Here is a 16,063-nt window from a genome sequence, read left to right on the forward strand (position 1 = left end):
ATATTTTAAGTTTTTTTTTTTTTTAATAAATAATTGTATTGACTGTAAAATATTGATACATGTTATTAATAATAAAAATTTGATGCAAAATTTCTAAGAAAACAATATTTATCTCATGAAACAACTAATAGTCTTGCATGTTATTGCAATTTCAAAGAAATTTCAAATATGAACAGTGTAAATTACTACTGGAATTACAATATAAATATTCTTGCATTGTGTTAGAATAGGATAGTTTGTACCAGACAATAATATATATACCTATATAAATTACCATTGTTGGAACAACATTTGTTAAATTTATGTATTTTTTGTATTTTTTAATAATGACTCTTGACAATTGTTTAACTATATGTTACCCTGCACTAAAATCGGATTATGCAATTATTTCTCACCCTTAATTAATTTAAACAAAAAAAAATAATAAAAAAAATAAAGTTCAACATTAGAGGGAAGAAGAAAGCAAGACATCATTCACTCTATTATGCAATGAATCCTCAATTTTCCATCATTATAACTTTATAAGGAAGGAAATGACATGAATATATATTGTCTACCAAAGAAAATATATCTACCAATGTTTTAACATCACCAAAAACTAATGCAAAAAGCCTAGTTTACAAAAATTTTGAAAATGGGATCATCAGACCCTCCCAAGTTGGGAATCATTTTCTTACCTTAGAGAATCACAGTACTCCGGGAATTCACACCGGCAAGGCCCTCGCCGCACCTGAAAAACAGTCTCAATAAAGAAAACTTAGGAAAATTTCGAAAAGCCTAAACTAGCCAGGGAAAGTGAAAAATGATGCATAAGTTCGATCTATGGTCTGAAAATCCTCATAAACTGAAGGATCATCAGTGTAGTGAAAGAAAAGTTTTTGGATGCTTCGATATCTTGTCAAAAAAGCTATGCTTTAGAAGTCGGATGACTACATAATTGTATATGAAACCAAGATGATCAAATCGGGTAGTAGCTAAAAACAACACATACCTTTCGTATTGTAAAGGACACCCTCCTTGAACTCCTGCGGATCAAACTGTCATTCACTTTGTCCACCTACATCAAAAACACTCACAAACCATCATCCAAAAATTCAAACTCTTGAAATAGTTGCAAGATGTTCGTACAAGTATCTGGAGCAGGACCTTCAAGAAAATATAGACAGAATGTAGTATGCCTTGAAATTTTCATTTCATTATTGACATAAAATTTGGTTCATTGTATAAAAGTGACATCAAGCTGCACCAATGGTGATTGGAAAGTCTTGTGAATTGTACCTTGTGATGTGGAATGTAGTGATGCCAAGCATATCGAGCCTCCCCAGATAACAATAGCAGTGATCTAGGTGGAAGATAAATAGCTTTCCTTACGAAACTTGAATTGTTTTCATCAGCCAGTTTCTCTACATCAGAACTTTGGGTAGGTTGATCCTGCCAAACACCAGCAGCATACTTTCTGAATTCCATGATGCAAGGGCCGGCTAGCGAAAGGCTGAAAATTAACCTCTCAAATGCTGAATGGGTGTCTATATGTGGGGACAAACCCACACCGGGTGGGTACTCATTAACCTGTTGTTTTGATATATAAAGACAATACCAGTTAACTATTACACCTCAAAACATCCACCAGAATCGACAAGGAAATAAGTTCTAGAGAGCAGAAAATAATAAAATATGGTAAAAATTAGGTAAATCCTGCAGTTTCATAGCAAATACACTTACAGTTAGCTGATCCAGAGAAGTATCGGCGTCCTGATGGAGAAATGGAAACGACCTGATCCTTTCAAGTATTGGGGACATAAAGGATGGGAGCTCGCCCAGGTTATGATTTGTGTTAACATTCCTTATCTGGAATATGGGATAAAAGAGAAGGGTAAAGTAATCAAATAATATGACCATGAATCGACACTTTCTATAGGCTCAATATTCAAAGTGTAACATAAAACCTAAATTTATCTTCTTTCACATCTTATAGTGTATGAGTGGGGAATATGGGGAATGGTCATAACTCAAAGAATCATCCTAGTTACATTTCTTTACATCAACTCAAGCAAGTTAAAATGTTTCATCTCGAATACTTGACACTTGAAAATGGAGTGAAATATGAAAAGTAGTAAAAACGAATATTTAGTTCTTGTGTTTAAAATGGATTGGATGCAACTCAAAGAAAGCAAGGATAAAGATAATGAAAGAACCAACTGCCTGCTTGGCAAACCCGTCAGACTTACATCATAGCAAAACTCATATCCATAATGTTGAACTCTTCTTTTGGCAAGGTGTTTCCATGGCCTACTATCAACTGCATCGAGTAATTCCTGAAAATGAAGGATCAAAGCTTGCAGAGTGAAGCATGAACACTTGCTAGTTGCTAAGAATAAGTGAAAAAAGAATTGACAAGGTGTCAACACATTACTCCAAGATGTGATTCTTAACTTGCTCTTCTGTGTTTGTAACGAAGTCATGAAATAAATAAAGTCCAGGAATGTCCATGTCCGAAGCCGAAGTTGATACTGGCACTGAAGCAATGGAATTGACCTGAAAAGATGGTAATATCAATAAACAAAACATTGCTACTTGACCTAATCAATAAGCATTTTTCTGACTTCTTGTCAAAACTGGAAAATCAGTTAAATTAGGTGGTAGGACTTAAAAATTCAACTGAGGATCAGCAACCATAGCTCATGCTGAAAAGAAAATTAATTTAGGAGACTTTAGTGATGGTGATAATCAACTTCACATGATACCTTAGTATCGACTGTTTGGACAGAGTAGCGAATGTGCAGGTATCGCCCTCCAAAACTACGACATGGATTTCCATTCAATGCCTTCATTGCTGCTTGTGAACTACTGATATCATTATACGAAATTATAACTCGAGTGCCGCTCTCATCGGCCGGGTAGATTCCCTTGACCTCTCCATATGCACCAAAAACAGAGGCTATTTGATCATATGAAAGTCCAACTGCTGGTCCACAGTTGGCCACAAAAAGGTGAGGACTGTGTCTCACAATCCCGTCCTTGGGACGTGTAAATCTTGGCAAAGCCATCAGTTTCACTCTGCAACATCACCAAAAAAATATTACTTGTAGAAACCCAATCTGCAAAATCATTACTTTGATTATGCAAACGAGTGCTCAGTTCATCAATTTGATTTCTTACAGCGTAATAGCCACCACGATCAACATTCCATAACAAGTATCCATAATCCATTACGAAGTTAAAAAGCTATGAGGAAACAATGATCTGAGGAAGTGCCCAAATTCTAGGGTTCTAAAACTTACTTCATCAATTCATAACAATCAAGAGCTACAATAAGAAATCGAATCAAATAGAATGAATAAAACATACCCTAATAACTAGAAACTCTAACAGCATTCACCACATACAAACAGTGACGGAACTGCTAGGGGCGTCGCCGGCGAGATCTGCAATCTGCTTTCCTTAGTCTGGTAAGGATCAAGGAAGGTTTTTCTTGACTTAATGTCGCGTTTCCAAACCGTTATTTTTCTTGACCTAATGTCGCGTTTCCAAAATCCTAATAACGATTTTCCTTTTGGAACGTATAAAAGCTATTAACCAGCTGTTTGGCTGTTTCCCTATTTTTCCGGAGACGGCGTCGTTTCAGAAGAAACTGTAATTATAGGCCCGAATGAATATTGATCTACAGTTTAACTGTAATATAAAAGATCATCGTTTTATCTGAGATGATTTTACTGTTGGATCAACGTCAAAGATGTTGGTAACATTATATACATACAGATAGGAGATTTGGAGTATATCAGGGAGAGTTTGGACAAGATATGCTCTGAGAAGCTTCTCTCCCGATACACCATACTCGGTTTCTGCTAGGCGTCGCACTTGCCAAACCGATCTTGGTTTGTTCATCATGGCATTCAACATCAGAAGCCTCTGTCTCGCTGGAATTGGTGAAGGAGTTTTGATTTATACAATTTTTCTGATAAATGAGGGAGTGACGAACTCGATCAATTACTGGACTATCTGATATTCCAGGAATTCTGGCTCCAACGAGATGCGAGATTGCTGCAGAAGAATTTGGACTGCTCATTAAGTCCTCTTGCAGAATGTCTCCGATTCGTGAGAGAATGCTGAATGCCAAATTAGCTAGAACTCGGGAGTACGCTTCGATTATCGCTTGTCCAACGTCCTACGTGCGGAAAGTTCAAGGAATCAACAATAGTTGGGAGTGAATTGAGGTATTTATAAAACATCGTCGTTTACCTTCCCGTATTGGACTTTTGTTGCCTCAAGGAACGTCGGAGGAAGATTTGGATACTTACTCCTAAGCTGCTGCAGCAGTGCTTCCGCTTGGTTCACTAACTCTCTGGTTTTATCCATCTCAGAAATTGGATCTTTCATGAAGGACCATGACGTCCGAACAGGTGACTTTCCGTTCCCTTGTTCCGTGATGCTCTCTTTCCACACCGATATAGCTGAGTCTAATTTATTGATAGTTTCGAGAACATTGTGTTCGGATTTCAAGTTTAGGCAGTTGATCATTTCCTCTGCAGGCATCGATTCTGAGCTCAACATCCTGTGGAGCTCCTCCCCGAGGGCTGCCTTACCAGACTGCAAAAACAAACAGCAAATAATGTGAGCATCTTTAATAATAACAATGCATTTCTGCGAATAGCTAAAATTGTTGTGACCTTTGGAAGGATATCTTTGATGGTGGTAGGAATCGGCATTTCGGCCAAGACGCTTTCATTGATGGCTTTGACAGCTTTGAAAACTTGATATATCAATTTACCGTGATGCAGTAACCGTTTTCTCTCCATGTCTGAGAGGCCAGATCTAGGTACACATGGAGAAGGAAGCCACCATCGTTTGCTCTCTCCTGCGCTCCTGCTCCGCCCTTCTGCTCGGCTCCCCACTTCCGAGTACCAGAATTCGGTGCCAACCATTGAATCGAGTGCTTCCTATGAGTTCACAAAATCAGTTTAAGTAATCTGCTGAAAAGTTAAAATCAATTCCAGAGCGAAGAGGCCACCTACAATTAGCATGGAATCCAACTTCCGCAGCGCTGGAAGATTCATTTGGACGTCAGCACGAACTCTTGGAACCATTATCTATTCCAAATCAGAGTGAAGCCTAAGAATCACTACTACTGAAATTTTGAAGGATTGGAAGTAAGGATTATGGAGCACGTACCTCCATCGAACGCCCTTTAGTACCGGTTTGTTTTGCAGGAACTAACTCAACCATATGTTCAGTCGGCGAAAGCAGCCAATCCATTTCTCTTCGCCACTGTCTCTTTCTCTCCTCCGGCAATGGCTCCAGCTTCCACAGCTCTCCAAAAACAGAAGCTGCTGAATTTGTTATGGCATTGGACAAAGCTAATGCAGTGGAAATCCCTTTAGCACCTCCAGTGATATCCTCTCCAAGCAACAAGTTGGCGAATTTTTCCCTCATTGCTTCAACTTCCGGAGGGTGGCTGGTGCAGCCGAGTTGTTTTTCTTTTTCTGCTGAGGTTGCTGAGCTGTTATATTCGTCTCGAGACGTGTCCTCTTTCTTCATTGTCATCCAGATAGATGAGAATGACCCAAATGCATTGGTACTGGAAGAACAGGTGGAATCATCGTCATCGAAGGAATCAGTGATGCAACCGTCTCCTCTGCTCGTCCCGCTTTCGTTCTCGAAGGAATTGCTGTTGTGAATGCACGTCTCCAGGCCACTGTACGTCATTATTCCTGAAAGCAGATGGTTTTCGAGTTAGTGTTCTTGAAGATGATCCTGGCTGCAAAAAGGAAACAAAAACAGGTACCATATTCCTACTCAACATTTATCATTTTGTCCTAATTACTACAACCTTATTAGATCCACAGGCACACACTAGTTTTCGTAAGATTCCACTTGTTCTGAGCAAAAGAGAATCTAAATTAGCTAGAAATGCATAGCATGTTAATTATTCAGTAGATGGCCTCAAGCGTAGGGTATACCATAAAATATAGGGCAATGCTTTTGCAAGCTTTAATCCTGTCCTCTGTAAGAATCAGAAAAACAACCTTAATCTAGTGGAAGAAAGCCAAAGGGAAAACAACTCAAGGGTGTTCACTACACCTACCACTATTTGTTTATTTAGCTGCCAACTGAAAGTCAATTTGAAGTAGAGCATGGAAAGTAGAAAGTGGTTTCAGTGATTTATGGATATAAAAATTCTATAAAGGTATATATCCAAACAAAACTATACAATTTAAAAAAGGGAAATAGCATAGGACAGTGACTTTCATGTCTCCACTAAAATTTTAAATAAAAGATACTGCTAAGAAAAAGGTCTACATATAAATATACAAATAGCAATCATACATCAAGCCATGGCCATACAAGCCCATGTCATGAACTCCATTATTAGACTGGCATTCTGCTATGTCTAAACCCAAATTTAAAAAACTTCAAACATCATTAAAGAAAGAAGGGAAAATGACAAAATAACAAAACAAGAAACCCCAAGAAAATGAAATGCAGGAGTAGCAAGTTTTCGAGGGGAAAAGGACAAACTAAAGGCTTGAAACACTGTAATAAGTGGTGAATGGAGAAAGAGTGTATTGGGTAGTAAAGGCAGATTGAATATTGTAAGAAGAGGCAAGAAACTACTCCTTACAGAGTGACATAAATGTCTGTAAATGGGAGTCACCCCACATGGTCTAAAGCATGAAGTGAAGGTACACCTTTGTGTTTAATCAAAAACAATAGATAGAACCAACCATTAACATCTTTCTTGGCAAGAACCATCTTGGTCTTATTCTTGATAGAAATTTACACCACAAAACTCAGAATAACTCATGGGACTGAAGCTACAAACAACAGCTTTCATAAAGAAGCCATGTGGTAGGGTAATCAATTAGGCTTATCACCGACGAATATCTATCAAATTGTAAGCATTCAATGGCTTCTTACATGCCACTTTAATTCAAAATTGAAGTAAAGCAATGGCCCACCCTTTGTAATAAAACCCCTTTACACAAAACATGTGCGTTTAAAATCAGTTGCTCATAAAAGTAGCCATATAAACGAAGGGTACCTATATCTGGTGAGTCATTTTTTAGTAAAAAAATGCATAGGGAATAAAAGACACAGAAATTTTAACAGTGAAAATGACGTAAAAAAAATTAAAAACTTACTTTCTTGTTCATCAAAGTCAATGCTGGTTTCCCTCGTGTCTCTAGTCCAGCAAGGGAGTTTCTTCCCCATGATCATTCCTGTGCTGCTCATGTGAAGAAATTGAAAGAGAAAACTCTTCAGCAATCAAGAAAACACAAAATGGCACCATAATTGGAAGGTAATGCAGTGATTGTATTTTTATTCACTTTCAAGACTAGCTTGTGAATTAGGACAGGGAATAGTCATTCTGCCATAGATTACGGGACAGGGGCCACAATTGATTAGAATCTTTATAAGCCAATCTTTCTGCTGATATATATATATATACAGTAGCAAAATACTAATCAAGATTGCCATAAATGGATGAAGAAAAGTGAAAAGATTGAAACTTGAAATGAGAAAATATATGGAAATGCCGGATTTTGCGGTGGTAGATTAGAAAAAAAAACAAAAAACAAAAATTTAAAAGAATCTTTGACGTTGTGAAGCAGAGTTTTGTTCTTCCATTCTTTTTGTTTTCAGATGAGAGAGTCTTGTTATTTGTCATCTTCTGAATAGAACAGCCATCTTTTACTATGCACGAGAAATTAGTTGCTAGTGTAAAACAATAAATAATATATATATATATCTACATTACTTACCCACAGAGAAAACGCGAAGGGGGAACAAGAACTACTGCGTTTTTGTACCCTGAGAAGAACAGAGGTAAGGATTCTTGCTTATCAAAACCTTGGAATTTCAGGGGAAAAGGAAATGGAAATGTGAGATCAAGAATGTGAGAGAGGGTAAGAAACAGATGAATGGAGGAAGAAAGATCACAAAATATTAATAGTGGGAGCAATGTGGTTTTTGCATCAGAAGCTAAAGACAGGAAATGGAGAGAAGAGAGAGACAGGATTAGCGAAATAGGAGTGAGATGGAGACACAGAGAGTAATGGTGGGAAAGCTGTAAGGAAAAGTGGCTAATTCCAGATTTTAGGAGTGTTTGTCCAAACAAGTAAATGGGGTTTCTTTTAAACACCTAAAAAGCATACGATTATGCCTAATCACTGGAAAAAGGATTAAATTGAGTTGGTATTATCATCATTACATATTTACATTTACTGCTAGAGCTACATAGATTGGAGTTAACTATTTTCCCTCTAATTGTGGGTCTTACTGCTTTGAGCTGTTAATAATTTGAATGTGATAAAGAGCTAATTTAGGAGCCTCTTAATAATAGTTGCCTAAATCTATATCCACTGCTTTGATCAATTTTAAAATTTTGAATTGATTTAGTGTAGCCAAACGTCTAGGAAACTAGCAGTAGCTCATACTATTATTGATATACCTTTTCTAGTTTGATTAGTTTTTATGAAATATTAAATGACTCAACTCAACATTTATGAAATTAATTTATGACATTTTGTTTTTGTGGATGTGATTGTGCCCCATTATTCCAATTGTGAGAAATGTTCAAAGGTTTCTTCATTTTTATTGAATTTCTTGTCTCAATAAATAGTGCAATGATGGATGAATCAAATTTGGAGCCTTGTAATAATATCTATCAAGAACTTTCTAAAAAGGTGCGACTGTAGGACCAAACCATGAGATCGTATTAGTAAAAGGGCTTTCTGTAAAAACGACTTTTTGATCTGCTACATTCTGAATTTGCAAAAATACAACTCCTTCGGTCCCACTCCTTATGTTCACCTATTAATTATATTAATTAGTTATTTTAATTTATAATTATTTATTTTTCACTGATATATTTTTAATTACTTACTAATTATACTCTTCATAAATTCTCGTGTATATAGTAAAACATACTAAATATCCGATAGCGAGCGAATAGCAATGATGCTTATAATTGAATATATTTTTATTCTTTTCCTTTTTGACCAAACGAATGTTGGGATTTGGGGTAAAATATTTTAGCATTTTACCAAATTATTCTTGATTTGATTATAGCTAGACGCTGGTTAACTGACTGTTTGTGTGGGGGGTGGGTGGGTAGGAGAGGCATAAAGATATGTCCATAAAAAGTCATGAATCAAAAATTGAGTCTTTTTAAGTGAGGATACTAATTTAAACAATTTTTTGTTTTAAGTATGATATATATATATATATAGCCCCATAATCATACTATATTGAAATGTTACTGCATTTTAAATCCTGGATGGATATATAACAGCATCCCCAAGGTGTCTCATCTCCAGAGTCACCTAATAAATAATCATAAAAATATTGAACATACAGAAAATTTGAATTTTTGTTTTCATGTCTCATCACCACTGCTTTCAATAACAACAAGAGGGTTCTTGCATTTCAACTTCCTAACAGGCCTGTTTGCAACAGAACTACTGTCCTGCTCCTCACCTGAAAAGCCTTCTTCAACCTGATTGTTGTTGGCCTCATAATCATTCATTTCCTTAAGAATTTCCTCCCCATATTTCTCAGCTTTCAACTTCCCGATGATTCTCTCCAACTGAAACAACGGAATAAATGCACAATTAGATTTAATGTTGGTGCTTTCCTAATGTAAGAGATCACAAAGTATAAAGAGCTTTAGCCATATGGCAAGACAATGCCTGCGGTTTCGACCTAAACAAAGTATGAAAATATGTCTATAGTGACTGCAGTGCAGTCGGCATTTAGCATTATTGAGCAGCATGATGGTAGAAATCAAGCAATGATCACAATACACAACAAAAACTGTACCTCTTCCATGGATTTTGGCTTTTCTGCACTCAGTGCACTAATTTGCTGGGTGGATAATATTGAGTGAGGAAAAATCCCCCCATCGCGGGATGCAAGTTCCTTCCGCAGTTTGTCAAGCATGAATTCCAAACCGCTAGATCTGAGGCGCTTTCGAGTCTTTGAATTAGTTGTATTATTTTTCTGGCCACAAAGAACTTCAAGTTTAACCGCCTTCTTCCCTGCAAGCGACGAAATGACAATTGGCAACCACAACATTTTTATAAAAAAAATAGATTAAAGGTGTCTTCTAGGTTCGCTTGTGCCCAAGGTTAATGCACTGCAGAAAATAAATGCAGTGTCTTTAGTGTAAAGGAGTGTGGGTTTCAATTTGGTAATGAAGACATATGTCAAAGATTTTAAAGATTACAGTCAAGCATCAGAAAATCACAGGCAAGTAATATGTAGGTGGAAGATTTTAGTTATTGCCAAGGCGTAAATGGTTGTCGTAATAAACAGGTATCTACTAGTTCCACTGATTACAGATTTTAATAGCTGAAAAGATGAAGATCCAGAAGATTTGAACTAAAGAGTTTCAAGCATTCAATCGGCAAACTCACCGTACAATACTTGCTTTGCGAGAGGACCTGTTGTCACATAAGCATTTGTAGCATAAGCAGTATGCTGGAATTCTTCTTTCTGCACAAGAGGCGCAAGGCATCATGCACTAATAAAATATAAAGGGCATATATGCAAATACTTGTGCTCTGACAGACTATTGGCTGTCCTGAATCGTAGATAGAATACCACTGTCAGACAATAAGTCGAATGTGTATCATGATGTTTATTAAGATATCCAGAAGGGAATTGGTGCAAACAAACAAGGTAGCCACTATATAAAAGAAGAAAACAAGTAATTGCTGAAATTTCAAAGACGAACCAGAATGCGATCCACCACAAGCTGTACAACAATAAGTTCCAAATCCTCCTTTTTAAGCTCAGGGTCTGTGCATTCAAGAAATCTATGATTAAAAAGAGAGCAGTGCAGACGGGGTTTTCCAAATCCTCCTTTTTCTAGACATCACCCCACAGAAGTTGGACATTCAAAGGAAAGAAAGATGCATGGATGATGATGTTTTGCAGATTTGAAACAAAACAACAACCAAAACTAGATGTGAGAAATAAGCACATATGACATCTCTTAACTGTGAGAACAAAATAGTTTCAAAATCTTGTAAGAATCCATCTGATTTGAAGAAATTGAAGATCAATAACAACTTTGAATTTATATATATATACAGCTCTGAAATCAGATAGTTGAATATTGCTGTGTAAACAGCTATGATTACTTTTTTGTATTGCAAAATTTCCTAAGGCACAAAAAAAAGGTATACACCGACACAAATAACACAGAATTTGCATTGCTAGCACAATTTATTTCGGAATGGTAGAGGAGACATTTAAAGGGAATGGCATAGCATATCAAAAGTTTTGAGCAGGAACACTCACCCACACCCTTGTTCCTGACCTTTAACTTGTCAACTAACTGCAACATCGTTACTCTTTGGTCATTTTCTTGAATTTCTAGCAGCAACGATACAATGGATTTCGCATGAGCTGCATTAAGATAATCAGAACATTATTTCAATCCCATCTACGCCAACACTACATAACTCCATGATATGCATACAACAAGAAACAAAACCTCAAAAACTACAGGACTACTGCACCAATCAAATGCTAAAAGAGAGAAGGTGATGCAGGTACTGGTGCAACTTCAAACAAATAATAATGTTTCATTTTCCAATAGGATTATCAATTGGTTCCCACATGGCTGTGCTCAATCACTCTCTTGGCTTTTTGGTAATGAAGTCAGGTTCCCTATATTCTACAAATATGTCCCAGTTTAGAAATTCTTCCTACATAATATATAACCCTTTTTTTGAGTAAATTGTACTTAAACGTACCAGATACATCCAATTCCTTGATCTCATTGTAGGAGGCACAGTTATCACACATCCCTAAAAAACAAGGAATACAAGCTTAGTTAGGCTTTGAAGAAGAAGTTATAAGATACAAGTAGTATCCAGTAACAAGTTGTACCATTGCAATCTTGTAGAGGTTCAGCAAAATGCCTAAAGAAAGCTGCTCTCCGGCATTTCTTTTTAGACTAAATCAAAGAGTGAAAACTAGTCAACATTAGTGACATATGCTCATTTGTACATAAAATTTATTATTATAGAAAATAAACACAGAAATCCATGCATATATATACACACGGCATACCAGGCAATACTGCACAATGTCATAAAGATTTTGCAACCCTGAATTTTCATAGAAGACCATTGAGCTCTGCAGAAAAAATAAAAAATAAACTATTGACAACAGAGGTAGCAAATAATGGAAACAAATGAAAAATAGAAATTAATAATTAACCAGCTAATTACCTGTCTAGTAACATCAGCTGGTCTAAAGAATAGCAAGCATTCAGAAGGAAGCCCATCTCTTCCAGCTCGTCCACTCTCCTAAAAAATGAGAGATTACAACAAGACTTACAAATGAAAGAGTATTCTGCTTAGGAAACAACAAACCTGGTAATATGTTTCCATTGATTTGCTTAGACTGTGGTGAACAACAAACCTGACTACAACCAATAATCATTATCACTCATAATAATGCATCTATGAAAATCCAACACATCCAGACATTCTTAGATCGATGAAATTATGCCCATGAGGAACTTTAACACAACAAACTCAATTAATTTAATATTTTTTTCAATAGATAATGGACTGTTTTTTTACCTAGAACTATCAAGAAACTTTCATATCAATAGGAGTAAGACTCTTGAGCTCTGAGATATGAACAGTTTCTTTCTTTCCAATTTAATCGATAAAAAGCCAAATTCAAGAAATCTTTTATGTGTGTTTCTTTTGGTGTCACTGAAAGGACATATTCAGGAACCACAGTGTTTATTTACTGGTACATAACATAACAGAAGTTATGTTTCCAAAGCATAGTATCAGAACAAAGTGACTGAAAGTTACCATCTGGCTTGTTGATCCCCATTCCAAATGCCACCTGCAGCAGAATAAGCTTCTCTCATGACAACTTGAATTCATTACATTCAAGTACCAAATTCTCTAAAGCATACCGTGCCAACAATGACTTGCAATTGGCCATTACTCCACCTACAAGGCTACAATATATCAAACATTTGATAACACTCACAAATTGATATGTATCATTGTATTGTATTTAAAATAATCACTCTTGCCAAATGCTGCTAATCATCAATCTCCACAAAACAGTTAACTATCCCAAAAACGTAGAACACTGTAATACGATAATATGCGTGTGCGCATCTAAATAGTATCATAATATATCCATACAAGATGATATATACTTTATTAAGCTTGAGAAACCTTAGTGTACTGCACATATAATACATAACACAATGAATCAATGACTAAGATAAAGCAATGTAATGTCCAAAAGCAAAGGTATATTTCAATCCAACTCACTCAATAAAATATCCTTATAAGAGACTCTAAACTCTAAACACTAAAGGGGGTCATTCATTCTCAACATCAGATTAGTACGTAGCCACTCCTAGTTTGACCTCTTAAAATATTAAGATTAGATTCTTAACTTGTATTCCCAATTGAACTATCAAATGTCTTCAATGTGAGACTACAAACGTGTTCATAATTCGAGAGTTCAAAGACCTAGCAGCTGAGTCGGTCCTCTTGCAATCAATAGGACTGCCATGTATGTTATCGCATGTATAAAGTCTTAAAATATCTTTTCGCATGAAGAAAACAAATTGCAAACTTGTACCTCGTATGAACTTTCTCGCGTGCATGGGTGTGCATATCTGCATGATAAAAATCAGCTGAAATTCCTCTGTCTCGCAATTCTTTTGCAACCTACAATTATTTGGTTTATCTACAATCAATGGGGCATAAATCAAGAGCCAACTAACCTTGCAAAGCCATACAAAAATAACGCCATGAATCTGTCAAACTCAACCCAAATTGTTGGGCATGTTTTGAAAGTCTTAAAGCATGAAACTTAAATATAGTCCATGCAGAGCTATGCGAACACTTTCAATTCAAGCCCCTCTATCCCACACAAATCTTTGTTCTTTGGAAAAAGATGATGATGAAGCTTCTTAGCAAGGTGAGTCGAGAGAATAAAAGATTCAGACAAGGCCATTATTGGGCAACAAGAGAATATATACCTGTTCACATTCTTTTCTAGAAAAGCAATATAGTATCCCAGATTCATTGTTTGGATATGATGTTTGTATGTATTCAGCTATTCCATCAATTACTGTCTTTCCAACGGAAGATTTTTCACGTACCTACATATTTCATTACATCAGGGCTAGGCAGAATTTTGTTAATAAAAATAGAAAGGAAATAGAGATAACTATACCATGTAAAAGAGATTGGGTCTGTTTACAGAGGTGACAAATTTCACACATCTTGGAATGCGAAGCATATCCATCAGATCATCCTGCACTTTCTTTGTAGCAGTGGCCTATAACAGAAAATTGTGAGAAATTGATGAGATTAATGTGATACATAACTATATACAGAAAGAGTCATAACGTACTCGATCAAAGTGAGGTGGGCTAAACAGATAAGATGAACTGAATAACAAAATGACATACAGTTAATGCAACCACTGGCACACCAGGAAACTGTGTTTTTAAGATACCAAGGTTTCGGTAGTCTGGACGAAAATCATGGCCCCACTGACTGCAACAATGTGCCTCCTGGAAATTAGTTAAAAATATATGAAAGAAGTTAATACCATCTTGTAGATATTTGATGAAATCATAACAACTCAACATTAACGGAGACCGTGAAATGGCACAAAGTGATACATCCACCTCAACGTGGATTAAAATTGAAGGGAAGGGAAAGAAAAGAAAAATCAAAAGCTACAACTCAGTATGTAGAATCATTTGGTGGAATAGACACAGCATATTTCACAATTTTAGCCACCCCGAGCTCCAATCTAGCATGGGTGCACAAACCAAAAGCAACAACCAAAAAGGGAATGATAAAGTATGCACTTCGAACCACATGAAAGTAGTGTGAGAAACCAAAAGTCCAAATAAAATGCCTCCATCACTCACATCAATAGAAATCAAAGAGAGACGGCCAGCGTGATGGCATTTTTCCAATTTTGACATAAATCTCTTGCTCTTTGATATCTTTTCTGGTGTGACGTATAATATTTTTAAATCTCCTTCCCCCTTTTCCAAACCTTTGTATATGAACTTCTCATCGTCCTTGTTTGTTGTTGATGTCAACATGAATGCTCTGATACCTAAAGCAGCCAAACCCATAACCTGAACAAATTAGTCACAATCAGGATTTGACTACATCATCACTAACAAAAATTGGTATTTATCCAACAATAACCTGATCCTGAATAAGGGATAGCAAAGGACTAATAACTAGAGCTACGCCGTTTTTAAGGAGGGCAGGAAGTTGATAACACAGGCTCTTGCCTCCTCCGGCAGCCATAATTACTAAAACATCCCTCCCTGCCAAGATTGCATTTATGATCTGTTCAGAGGAAACAGATACTACAATGATCATACAAAGTAAAAACATAGCCTTAATGAATTTAAATTATCCAAATGACTGCAAAAAAAAGTGCATATGCTTAGGTTAGTTAGTTAGGTTCAGCTGACTAACCTCTCTCTGATTTGCACGATATGAAGATATGCCGAAAACATTAAACCTAACATCATCTGCTTCTGAGTCCCATTCAAAGGATCCTGTCCAATCCTCCATGGAAACAGAAGCTTCCCCTTCTTCTTGGCTTCTAGAAGATTCATCATGTTCGAGGAGTGCCTTGAGCTCCGACTGCCTCGCGTATAGCTTCTCTTGCTGATCAAGCAGCGTCTTTATTTGCTCTGTTGACAGAAACAACAAATGAAATCATTAGGAAATAATGTAAAATACAGCTATTGAACTTGAAGAGCTTCGAAATGTATCAGCATTTCCCCTAAGCACTAAACGCAGATTTCTGAGGAACATTTCACAAAGTTTCAACACTGTGAAGAAAGATGAGGAAAAATCAGAAAAGGAAAATAAAATACCTTGAACATCCTGAAGCTCCATTTCAACGCCGAGAAGCTGCGTCAAAATTTCTTCCGTTCTCCCCATGCTTCCTTCCGATGTCGAGAATGGCAAAACCAGCGGAGAACGGGAGAAGGGGAATCACGCACTCGTACCTATACCTC

The 16,063-nt window shown here is 36.6% G+C and overlaps 3 protein-coding genes and 1 long non-coding RNA gene across 9 annotated transcripts; 1 reads left to right on the plus strand and 3 right to left on the minus strand.

The window, feature by feature from the left end:
• Positions 1–452: 452 nt before the first annotated feature.
• LOC127265525 (alkylated DNA repair protein ALKBH8 homolog) lies at positions 453–3,496 on the minus strand. The gene is made up of 8 exons (XM_051295349.1): positions 3,349–3,496; positions 2,745–3,057; positions 2,434–2,535; positions 2,229–2,315; positions 1,723–1,848; positions 1,279–1,569; positions 992–1,057; positions 453–730 (listed from the first exon to the last, which is right to left on the minus strand). Exons 2-8 carry the CDS (start codon positions 3,045–3,047, stop codon positions 674–676), a joined length of 1,032 nt encoding a protein of 343 aa, XP_051151306.1. The 5' UTR covers positions 3,048–3,057; positions 3,349–3,496; the 3' UTR covers positions 453–673.
• A 271-nt stretch (positions 3,497–3,767) lies between these two features.
• Positions 3,768–7,898, minus strand: LOC127265524 (rop guanine nucleotide exchange factor 14-like). Of its 3 annotated transcripts, XM_051295348.1 has the most exons (8): positions 7,761–7,787; positions 7,140–7,222; positions 5,958–6,001; positions 5,170–5,708; positions 5,013–5,087; positions 4,668–4,937; positions 4,240–4,587; positions 3,768–4,165 (listed from the first exon to the last, which is right to left on the minus strand). In XM_051295348.1, the coding sequence occupies exons 4-8, from the start codon at positions 5,701–5,703 to the stop codon at positions 3,779–3,781; spliced, it is 1,614 nt and encodes a 537-aa protein (XP_051151305.1). In that variant the 5' UTR covers positions 5,704–5,708; positions 5,958–6,001; positions 7,140–7,222; positions 7,761–7,787; the 3' UTR covers positions 3,768–3,778. The 3 variants fall into 3 exon arrangements, with proteins under 3 accessions (XP_051151305.1, XP_051151304.1, XP_051151303.1); XM_051295347.1 differs by lacking the exon at positions 5,958–6,001 and having other exon boundaries at positions 7,761–7,898; XM_051295346.1 differs by lacking the exons at positions 5,958–6,001; positions 7,761–7,787 and having other exon boundaries at positions 7,140–7,230.
• LOC127265527 (uncharacterized) lies at positions 4,078–7,899 on the plus strand. 2 transcript variants are annotated; one of them, XR_007841971.1, is made up of 6 exons: positions 4,078–4,214; positions 4,362–4,400; positions 4,530–4,611; positions 4,697–5,778; positions 7,185–7,297; positions 7,767–7,899. It is a non-coding gene; the product is annotated as an uncharacterized LOC127265527 (long non-coding RNA). The 2 variants fall into 2 exon arrangements; XR_007841972.1 differs by lacking the exon at positions 7,185–7,297 and having other exon boundaries at positions 7,767–7,888.
• Positions 7,900–9,230: 1,331 nt separating this feature from the next.
• On the minus strand, positions 9,231–16,063 carry LOC127265693 (ATP-dependent DNA helicase Q-like 2). 3 transcript variants are annotated; one of them, XM_051295632.1, is made up of 20 exons: positions 15,920–16,063; positions 15,513–15,733; positions 15,234–15,380; positions 14,945–15,160; positions 14,474–14,578; positions 14,236–14,340; positions 14,039–14,161; positions 13,636–13,724; positions 12,950–12,986; positions 12,843–12,876; positions 12,387–12,439; positions 12,243–12,320; positions 12,082–12,147; positions 11,899–11,965; positions 11,763–11,816; positions 11,305–11,412; positions 10,736–10,800; positions 10,416–10,494; positions 9,820–10,037; positions 9,231–9,586 (listed from the first exon to the last, which is right to left on the minus strand). In XM_051295632.1, exons 1-20 carry the CDS (start codon positions 15,984–15,986, stop codon positions 9,377–9,379), a joined length of 2,142 nt encoding a protein of 713 aa, XP_051151589.1. In that variant the 5' UTR covers positions 15,987–16,063; the 3' UTR covers positions 9,231–9,376. The 3 variants fall into 3 exon arrangements, 2 of the variants coding, with proteins under 2 accessions (XP_051151589.1, XP_051151590.1); XM_051295633.1 differs by lacking the exon at positions 15,920–16,063 and having other exon boundaries at positions 15,234–15,358; positions 15,513–15,637; XR_007842013.1 differs by lacking the exon at positions 9,231–9,586 and having other exon boundaries at positions 9,969–10,037; positions 11,324–11,412.

This window comes from Andrographis paniculata, unplaced genomic scaffold (genome assembly GCF_009805555.1).
Source record: "Andrographis paniculata isolate CXL003 unplaced genomic scaffold, ASM980555v1 Contig73END, whole genome shotgun sequence".
Taxonomy (NCBI): domain Eukaryota; kingdom Viridiplantae; phylum Streptophyta; class Magnoliopsida; order Lamiales; family Acanthaceae; genus Andrographis; species Andrographis paniculata.

Bases quoted from the DNA above. Each gene is read 5' to 3' on its own strand.
- LOC127265525 (XM_051295349.1), bottom strand. From the start codon at position 3,047: ATGGCTTTGCCAAGATTTACACGTCCCAAGGACGGGATTGTGAGACAC. The intron at 2,536-2,744 runs GTATCATGTGAA...CCATCTTTTCAG, and splicing joins TCCAAACAGTCGATACTAAG to GTCAATTCCATTGCTTCAGT. The intron at 1,849-2,228 runs GTAAGTCTGACG...CCCATATTCCAG, and splicing joins GATATGAGTTTTGCTATGAT to ATAAGGAATGTTAACACAAA.
- LOC127265693 (XM_051295632.1), bottom strand. From the start codon at position 15,986: ATGGGGAGAACGGAAGAAATTTTGACGCAGCTTCTCGGCGTTGAAATG. The intron at 14,341-14,473 runs GTATGTCATTTT...TTTCTGTTATAG, and splicing joins TGCCAGTGGTTGCATTAACT to GCCACTGCTACAAAGAAAGT. The intron at 12,148-12,242 runs GTAATTAGCTGG...TTTTTTCTGCAG, and splicing joins CAGCTGATGTTACTAGACAG to AGCTCAATGGTCTTCTATGA.
- LOC127265524 (XM_051295346.1), bottom strand. From the start codon at position 7,230: ATGAGCAGCACAGGAATGATCATGGGGAAGAAACTCCCTTGCTGGACT. The intron at 5,088-5,169 runs GTACGTGCTCCA...GATTTGGAATAG, and splicing joins CTAAAGGGCGTTCGATGGAG to ATAATGGTTCCAAGAGTTCG. The intron at 4,166-4,239 runs GTAAACGACGAT...TTCCGCACGTAG, and splicing joins CAAAAGTCCAATACGGGAAG to GACGTTGGACAAGCGATAAT.